Source organism: Neolamprologus multifasciatus, chromosome 20 (genome assembly GCF_963576455.1).
Source record: "Neolamprologus multifasciatus chromosome 20, fNeoMul1.2, whole genome shotgun sequence".
In the NCBI taxonomy this organism is placed as follows: Eukaryota; Metazoa; Chordata; class Actinopteri; order Cichliformes; family Cichlidae; genus Neolamprologus; species Neolamprologus multifasciatus.
The window spans coordinates 27,417,008-27,427,028 of record NC_140458.1 but is presented as its reverse complement, the minus strand read 5'-3'; the positions used below and the strand labels follow the sequence as shown (position 1 = coordinate 27,427,028).

General features: G+C 39.7%; 1 protein-coding gene and 1 long non-coding RNA gene across 4 annotated transcripts in view; one reads left to right on the top strand and one right to left on the bottom strand.

Moving 5' to 3' along the window:
• Positions 1-10,021, bottom strand: part of LOC146495086 (helicase ARIP4-like) — a 78,167-nt gene that overhangs the window by 47,669 nt on the left and 20,477 nt on the right. The window contains exon 2 of one of the 3 annotated variants that reach the window (XM_085147257.1): positions 6,759-6,916. In XM_085147257.1, coding sequence (XP_085003383.1) covers positions 6,759-6,867 — 109 coding nt within the window. In that variant the 5' untranslated portion in view covers positions 6,868-6,916. Of the gene's footprint in view, positions 1-6,758; positions 6,939-10,021 lie in introns of those variants that run through there. The other 2 variants (XM_085147256.1, XM_085147258.1) reach the window with 2 other exon arrangements.
• On the top strand, positions 1,109-1,988 carry LOC146495087 (uncharacterized). Its single transcript, XR_014871715.1, has 2 exons — positions 1,109-1,515; positions 1,827-1,988. It is a non-coding gene; the product is annotated as an uncharacterized LOC146495087 (long non-coding RNA).

The following is a 10,021-nucleotide window of genomic DNA, read 5'->3' as shown; positions in this document are numbered from 1 at the left end:
AAAAATATATCAAGAATGAATCATTTCTGTGATCAATAACAACAACAACAAGTTTTGCCGATTAATTCTACACTCCATCTGTACATCGGTATTGACATATTTTCTGTTTAATAGTCCTGTGACGTGTTTAGTAAACTCACACCCAGTCTGTCATCCCTTTCTTTGTTCAGTGTTTGCTCAGTGTGTGCTGAACCAGTCACATGAATGGAGAAACTTTATAGCAGCTGGTTGAAAGTAGATTTTCTTTTACATGCTTTAGAACTAATAATTAAATTATTAGTGTATGCAAGGATTAAAAACATAAAGCTATAAGGAGGACAAAGTTACACTAATTAGTTGAAGAGAAGAGACAAAAGCATAAAGATAAGAGTGTGAATAGGAGAAAACAGGGGAGGAAGAAGAAGAACAGGAAGAAAAAAGGGGATGTCAAACCTGGAGGAGTAAACTGTCACAACTATGAGGGGGCTGACGTCCTGGTGACAGTTGTTATGGTAACTATGGGACAGACGCAGGAAGCAGCAGGGGGGTGACGATGTCACAGGAGCAAAATAGACTTGCAAAGTGGGGAAGAAAAACATGGAAATGTGTCTTCTCCATCAGACAGTTCTCCTGTGGGTCGATAGCCCGAACCAAGAAAGAACTGGATTACATCAGCTGCAAACACGCTCACTGCCACACATCCGTTAGAGTCGGGATTGGACCGATCTGAGGTGCCGATCCGATATCGCACGACTAAAATAAGACACTTTTTTAGGCAGGAGATAGATAATACACTAAAAGGTAACAAAAGATTTTCAGCTACATGAACATTGTCCATCCTAACCTACAACATACATGTACATACAACTCCAAAACAAGTCACCTATGTTAAGGAGAGTCATGGTGACCTGTTGAGCACATGCTTTCAAGAGTATAAAAAGAAAGTCTTGTATATTCAGCTACAGCTTACAAACTCCAAACAATCAGGACTTTTTACCTCCTAAGGTAACCCCACAAAGCCAGTTTTGTCGCCTTCGGCGTCTGCCAATTTTTCTGATATGCTGGGTCAGTTATACAAAGTGTTGCACAACTGTTGTGGTAAAATGTTTTATAAACCTGACCAAGCAGGGACGTGCAAGGACTTGAACCTCCTTTGGTGGATGATTAAGTCTCCATCATCATTGCCCTCTGCCTCACAAACACAGACACTCTTTCAGAGTCCATATTACTGCAGAGCTGCCATTACAGCTATATGGTATCTAACAGAGTTCTGATGTCATTAGGACAACATGTACAGCCTCTGTGTGTGTGTGTTTTAGTTCTCTGCTGCTACTCAGGCCCAAACATAACAAGCAATCTGTCACATTACAGGGTTATCCAACACTGACTCACAGTGATGAGAAGCCCAAAGAGGTCTCCACAGGCTGCAAACTTCAAGCACGATGCGCTTCTACCCACTCCCAGATCTCTGATTTCACAAGACAGATATGGCCATTCAAGGAATTATTAAAAGAGCTGAAGACCTGCAGAGATACAGTAATAATGGATTGGATTTATATAGCGCTTTTCAAGGCACCCAAAGCGCTTTACAATGCCACTATTCATTCACTCTCACATTCATACACTGGTGGAGGCAGCTACAGTTGTAGCCACAGCTGCCCTGGGGCAGACTGACAGAAGCGAGGCTGCCATCGGCCCCTCTGGCCAACACCAGTAGGCAGGAGGATAAAGAGTCTTGCCCAAGAACACAACGGCCAGGACAGAGAGGCCAGGGATCGAACCGGTGACCGTCCAGTTACAGATGCGCTTCCTAACCTCCTGAGCCACGGGGGGCGACCGTGGCTCAGGTACTCACCACTACACGCCAAAAAGGAATTTCCCCACTGACCACCGGAATAAACGTTACATTTGTAAACAGAGCCAACTACATATAACATCTTCTTTACTTACTTACTTACTCACACATCTAGACTGAGCAGAGCTGCGGCTGAGACTTAAGTGTAGTTTAACTGACCCAAGCTTGCTGTTGTTAAGCAACAGCAAGAATCTCGTTGAATGGTGCTTCAGGCTTTTGGAGGAAAAGAACAAAAAAAGGAAAAATTAGTAGGCTCATTTACTTTCTGCTTGAGTGTAAGATGTGAATACTGATACACTGCTATAAACTGCGTAACTGGTACCTTCATTTTCACTTAGCATATAAATACACAACAACAAAGCACAACAAATATTTAAATGGCTGTTTTTTTAAAAACAAAATTCCCAAAATTGGTTGGCGAGAGAAATTGCTTTTTAGTTAACAGCAACAACTAGGTGTAATGTACTAAGCTAAACTAAACTAACCACCTGAATTAACCAGTATGTGGATATGAGGCTCCCATAAAGCTTCTTACACTAAGGAAAAGGCTAAACGAATGTGTTGACCTATTTTAAGGCATCCCGTGTGCTCACAGCCAACGTAATATCAATCCAAGCAGTCTCATGTTAGCAAAGTGGGTGTTCAAGAAAGTCCAGTTTTGTAGGATACAGATATGACAGAGGTGCCAAAATTCTCACTCTGCTTAAATCAAGAAATATCATTTCTAAACTTTTAAAGATGACAAAAAAGGCAAAAAAAAAAAAAAATTGTGACATGATCACTTTTTTTTTTTTAAACAGATGCTAGCTTTTGTTCTGAATTCACAAAATGTAAGAATTCAGCAAATGTTACGAAAGATTTTGTACAGTACAGTGCCCCCCTTCATTAATTTATATTTTGCTCCCAAGGAACTTGACTTTGTTATTTTTGAAGTGGTCTTGAGCCACAGTTCTCCAGGCTTTCAATGTTTTTCTTTCAACACTGGCTGCTTTTTCACTCATTTTAGGTCCAGTCATTGTACATGACCATTTTCAGAGGAATCTTATTTTTTGTTTGTTTGTTTTTTAAAGCCACTTAAGACTGAACTATGAATCATTCAAGCATAAAAAAGTCACTGAACTCATCAGATGAACCGGTGTTGTGTCTACACAACAAAAAAATTTGAAAACCAGTTTTAACCTGTATCCTTAGGGTCTTGTTGCTAGCAGCCTGTTACAAAAATGTACTTTAGTTGAATATATGTAAAAGGCCAGATTACAGGTAAAAACCGTCTCCGCGACAGATGCTTCCTGTCAATGGTATATGATGAAGAGATGAAAAGTAACTGACAGCCCTGTCCTTAAAAACAGGTCTAATGGAATGATGAATCCAAATGTGAAAATTTGGATTGGCTCCCCGGAGCCCAGGACTAAACACTACTGAAACAGTGTGTGACAGAGAACAGAACAAAAGGCAGAAACATTCAAAGAAGAGCTTTGAATGTCCTTCAAGAAACCTGGAGACCTATTCCTGAAAGAAATGACAAGAAAGTTGCCTAAGAGAGTTCAGGCTGTGCTGCAGTCAGTCATACAAATATTGATCTTCAAGCTCATTAGAATTGTACAAACTTTGTTTTTGCCGTATATACTGTATTTACATGACACTTGCACGTTTCAAAAAAATCGCTGCATCTATTTCATATTCAATTCTCTTCTGCTTATTCTTGTCAGGGTCGCGGAGCCTGGAGGCTATCCCAGCTGTCTTAGTCTACGTCCACACTAGCCCGGATAAATTTGAAAACAGCGTTTTCGTCTGAAAACGCTCTGCATCCACTCTATTGTTTTCAGTTGTTTTCACAGAGTTGTGCGTCCACATTGAAATGGCCGAAAACGCTTACGTTCCAGTACTGCACATGCGTAAAACGCAACAAGATTTGGCCTGCCTCATTTCTGTCAGCCGTTTATTTACTTTCCGACAAAATGTTGAGGAAAAGCACAGAGTTTTTTAAATGGACTAAATCTGAGGTGGAGTTGTTGCTCCGAGTAACACAAAAGTACAAAGTTGGATTTGAAGAAAAGCTGGAGCATGTACAGACTGATATTAATCTTTAATAGGGCTGTCAAAATTGAGAGCAAACAAAGCAAGTGCTGTATAATGCCCTCCGCTATCTTAGTTTAATTGGTCACATGACTGCATCACATGACTAAAATGTGTCATCGTTTCGAAAAGGCTCCAGGTTCGCTGCAAAAAACAAAACAAAACAAAACAAAAAAAACTTCCGTCTTTGGTCAGAAACCAAAGAAGGCAAAAAAAACAAAGAGCAAAGGCACTCACAAGACAAGGAAGGAGACCTGTAGTGTAGTGTTTGTGTACACACACAGTGGGCACTTGGTTAGCTTTGAGTATGCTCAACTATACAGTCATTATGGTTGGGTGGTAAACAAAAATGAAACTGAGACAAAAGGAGTCAACCACACACATTTACATGATCCCTTCCCTAATCTCATCCTTAACCTAAACCCAAGTCCTAACCATAAACTCAAAGGTAAGTCCCCACAAAAATCTAAGTCAAGCCCAGGCTCATCCTCTAATGACACACACACACACGCACGCACGCACACACACGCACACACTAGAGAAAAAAGGAAAACGAAGAATTAAAATTCAAGGACACTGTGATTTCTTCAGTTAATCTTCCATTCTTTGTCTTTGCTTTTACAACAACAAATTAAGAAGTCAGATCGGTGAACAATGAGTTTTTAGATTTCGGTAGAAATCCTAAAACATGTAAATACTGCAGGGAAAAAACATTAACTTTGCCCTTTGTGAGGTCCCTGAAACACTATGTCACTGAAGTTATCCAGTGACATAGACAAAGTTATCCAGTTATCCAATTTTAAATCATGCCTCCTACACACAAAACACACACACACACACACACACCTCTGCATTTAATAGAGCTAATAGATGATTCACCAGGTTATGTAACACATACTGGCAAAAGAAGAAATAAGAGAAGAGGTGGAGATGAGAGTTTGGTTTGTTTCCTGAGGGAGGACAGAACAGCAGAGGCTGCTGAGGAGAGCCGGTCTGGTCACACACAGAGAATAAAGCTGCTGGGTCACTTCAGTTATTTGGTGGCTTCTGCGAAAATGTGTCTGTTTACATGTGAGTCAGATGACAAAGCAGAGAAAGTAGCTGCTGTCATTTGTGTCAGATGTAGACTTGAATAACAAAAGAGAGAATTAAACTTTTCTCTGCCCACCCACAAACTCTGTTTGAGGCGCCATCGTCTTTAGATTCTGTTAAAAACTGCAAGTCATTATATTTATAGGTGACTTTCACAATCATGCAGATTCAGACGGCTCTGAAAGATGAGGCCACTTGAGCCTGGCTCCAAAAGTGAGTCAATCCCACTAGACTCCTCTGTTACAATGCTCCTATGTTACATAATAAATCATGTTTATAGCTACAGATTACTCTTTAAAGCTACTTTAGGGCTTTTTAATAACTGCCCTGGGGCTTGTTTTTTGTTGCTTTTTTTGGGGGTAACTCAACTTTTTAAACTTAAAGGGCCTACAATTACAGGCGTGGCCACTTAGACTGAAAACTGTATGCAGCTGCTAGCCGTCTGCTCGGCCTCATCTCTGCTAATTCCACTCAAAGAACTGCATCTTGGTATGTGTGGTATTGTTGCCTTTTCATTCAAATTCATTACATTGCATTAAATAGATGCAATGTAAATGGATTAAATGAATGGAGGCTGTGCTCCAGTTTTGCCAGGTGAAATTATAATGTTATGTTTGTATGTTATTCAGCATTCATTAGCAGATTTCTGTATCCATAACAGTCTATGGGTGCACCTTGCTAGCCTTAACCGATAGCATAGCATTCTAGGCTTCAATCTAGGCTTCAATCTACAAAAAAAAAAAGAAAAGAGGGGGGCGGGGATTACTTTTGACTCCAATAAAAAAACAAAACAATAGATTAACAAAACATGGTGGCAGCCAAAACACTAACAGCAAAGAGCAAAGCACCCCAAGCCACTGTGGTTCATCTTTTATATACAGTCTATGCTTGTGAAGCACCACTGTACAAATCTCTAATGGTACCCTAGAGGGAAGAGCAAGCATATCACAATGGGGCATAAAATCATCTCTGCAATCTCTCAGGTCCTGATACTAGATGAAGCTGGAGTGATATCCTTCCTTCTGGTTGCGTGCAATTAAAACACCCGTGTCATAGTCAAGCACCTCTATTCCAGCAAAAAGGAATGCAAACGCTCCTTCAAGACTTGCAAAAGCCATCGTGATAGAAAAATGTTAATAATCACCCATATCTTTAAGCATGACACCCACTGTGCTGGGCGTTGCTGTTTCTGCATATTGTTTTGCAACTACTCTGCAAAAGATCCCCGAGGCACTACAGTGCTTTGATGTTTAATCTGTTTTTTTGGTTTCCCTGTTTTTTATTTTATTCGGCTTCATCAGGTATATGTAGTGACTGTTTTATAAAAACCAAAAAGTCCCTAATAATGATGGCAATTAGCTATTCTATGATGACTGCAAACCTCTTGAGGCTTATTGCTTTGACAAACAGTCTTTTAGTTTTATTAAATATAACCTGAATTATTTTACCCAGAAAAAAAAAGTTCTGTGAAATTTACTGAAGAATCTGCAGTCGTTTGTAATGTGCTCTTAATTCTTGATCAGTAAGGAATAAAAGCAAAATGCTTTCTTTTATCAAAGTTCCTCAGTCCATTTAAATTTTGCATCACACACATTTTTTGGTAAAACGGCTATTTGTAATTGTCATTTATAAATTCAAAGGATAATTTTGGTTTATTCAAATTGAAATAACCCATTGATCCTGAGCCCGACTCACTTGCATCTTTGTAGAAGATGCAACAAAACACAGGCAGGTGAGATGGTCTTTATTCACTAACGTGACTCACCCAGCTGACCCTCATCTTCATAATTGTCTTCGTCCGCATCACTGATGTAGCAGATCTCTGTCTCCTTCCCATTGAACCACTCGATTTCATCATCAGACATCCTGACCTAAAAGGCCGCTGCTACCTCAACATGGCCAGCAAATTTACACCTGAAATATAGAAAACACACAATAAACAACACACATACACACAAACTGACAGAACACATTTTTTTAAGGAACAGAAAGTGATGGCTCTTTGTTCCTTGTGCCTCTCAGCACAGTTTGAAAAGGAAGATGTAAGGGATGATTGTTTTTATCATCGACCTTCCTCGCTGCGTCACAACACAGGTCATTTTATGTTTTCTGAAATGTTCAAACCTACCTACATCATTTTGTGCCCTAGTGACACACAACGTCATCAATCCTTTATATGTACAGACACACACACATTACACAGTACTAATAAACCATTAGATAAGAGATTATTTAGCTCTGTAAACAGCAGGTAGTTAAACCCTTTAAATGCCCTACCTTACTTTGTATCAGTCCAGTTTTCATCTGGTGCTTAAAAACACATATAAAGGGTAAAATCTGTCGCACAATCTCAGAGTTTTCCAAAATAATGGAGGTAACTTGGTCATTTTTATTCTCTGGTCAGGCAAAAAACAGCTCCTGGCTACTGATCAGAAGATTTCGAGATATCTTCCATTCTTCTAGAATAATCATGTTGTAAAAAATAAAAATGTATGCAGAAAACACAGCTTATTTTATGTCAGCCCAATAAATAAATAAATATAAAAAACTAGTGCCCCACTGTTTAAACCCTTTTAGCCACGTCCAGGAAAGGCAGGTAAGGGGCTCAAATACTAAAAAAAATGCTGAACGATAAGAGAGTAAGGCTGCTCAATTCATCAAATTTTAATCTCGATCACCATTTTGGCTTCCCACACTTAAATGAAATGATCGAGCGATACTGAAAATGCATGCTTCGTTGATAGAATGCAAAACAGACGCAAATCAAGCGCTCCCTAAATCCTCGACTACGTGCCAATCACAGCCGTTACATCCAGGTTTGCAGTCTGGATGAATAACACTAAGTTAAAAGAAAGACAGACAAAAAAATGTAAATGCCTGAAACAACTAAATAATCGTGGTAATCATTTTGGCCATAATCATGTAGCCTTGAAAGAGAAGGTGTGAAAAAATACAATGTTATCTTAAAATCAGGCGATGAGAACATGGATTTAGATTTTCTAAAAAGACAGGATGTGAGCTTTTTAAAGGCGCTGTGAGACAGACATTATAAGGATCTTGACCTGCAAATGAAAGAAAGAACTACAGTGCAGACAGACAAAGCCAGTGAGAAAAAGCCACAAAGAGAGACATAAAGAGCTCTCTTTATCTCTCTGTAGGAGTTTCTAGGATGCTTTTAAAGGTCCAGCTCTCAGCAGGAGAAAAATTACACCAACGCTGCTCACAGGATCACAGAGCAGATGTGCCTTTCATTACCCAGCGTGGATCAGTAAAAGCAAAGTTTTGCTCTCTTTTTTCCCCCTTTTTTGTTTTATATCAATATAATTCTGCTACAAACAAGAATATTTAACCCCTATGTAAAGTTTCACTGCCACAGACATGATCCTTACCGCAGAAATCTTGAGCAATATTATCGAAAAAAAAAAAAAGGCTTCACTAAAGTGTCTGACCAGCAAAAATAGATCCTAAACCTGCATTTAGCAGCACAAGCTAAAACCATGACCTTTTTTCTTCTCTTGGATGAAGATGAAGGCTTTAAATAACGCGCGCGCCCACTCAGACGAGTCCAGACGCAGTATTATCACAGCAAGGCTCACTCTTGATCATCTGCCAGCTCACCTTGGATAACTTTACTCAGCACATTGCACAACAGGTAGCTCCAGCCAAGCCGACTTATTGGTCCCACAGGTCGATTTACCAGCTTCATAAAACAAAGCTAAACATCATGGACTGGTTTGCTGGGCCTAAAAACAAGCAAGCAAATAACCTGCGAGCTCACTTTGATTCTGACATATTTTTTTTTTAACTTCTGAAATTATTTGCTGATTTTTTCCCCCTAAATCTCTGATGGGAAAGACTGAAATTGCAGTGCAGTTGATTTGACAGCAGCACGGTGGAAACCACGGTGATCATCATCCTCTCATTGCATCTCATTCACTCGTGATCAGTCAAGAAATAAATGAAATCCACAGCTCATCCTCCCATGAAAGCTCCTCAAATCAGCTCAAGGACTCACACCGGCAGTCACAGCTGCACCACTGATGAAGACAGAAAACGCACTTTCCTGCTGAAACTTACAGACACAGAAACCACCATTAACAGTTGGTAGAGGAAAGGATTTGACCTGTGGCCAAACATCCCACACGGCCCCCCTCTCGCTCGGACTTTCTAGTGACAGTGCAACCAATATTCAATCTCTCACTCACACAGACACACACAGAGCACCATATACTCTTTCTACTTAATGTTTCCCTTAAATAAAGGGCGTAAAGGGCATAATGCCTTTTTGTAATTAGCACAGCAAGTGACAATGTACCCATCTTCAACAGAGCAAGAGTTTATTTTCAGGTAATTTCAAAATTTGCTTCCTTTGCATAATTTTCTGTATAAAAGTATGTATGCATCAGAGACGATGACACCGTTGTTCCAAACTAACCACTGCTGGAAGATCACACTGCTGTTAAAATGAGAACAAGCATGCAGTACTTGGAGCAGAACACGCCGTTTGTGCATCTACTCTGTTTAACAAAACTATCAAAAAAAGGCAGGATTCTGACGTGGAAAAGCCTGTGTCATGAGACTGCTAAAAGCATTACTTTTACAAAAGCCTCACTCTGACAGCAATTTTAAGTGACTACGAACACTGAAGATGTTGTCTTCAGTACAGAAAAAACAGATTTTTTGAGTGTTAGTGTGTGAAGACCAGAAACAGAAAAAACGAATCACAAGAATCCAGAGCTGGAAAGAACATATAATTCTAATCTCAATCACAATTTTGGCTTCCCGTAATTAAAAGAGCATGATCGTGCAATATAAAAAAATTAATTGAAAAAAAGCAGCATACTCTGCCAATAGAACAAGTAAAACGCTCCCTGAATAAGCGCCTGCATATGCCAATCACAGCTGTTCCCTGTACCGTGCAGCCCGAGGTTTCCTGGAGTAGTCAGAGTGAGTAACTCTAGATTAAGACAGATATACAGTTAAATTTAAATGCCTGGCACAGCAGAAGGCAAAGAGCTT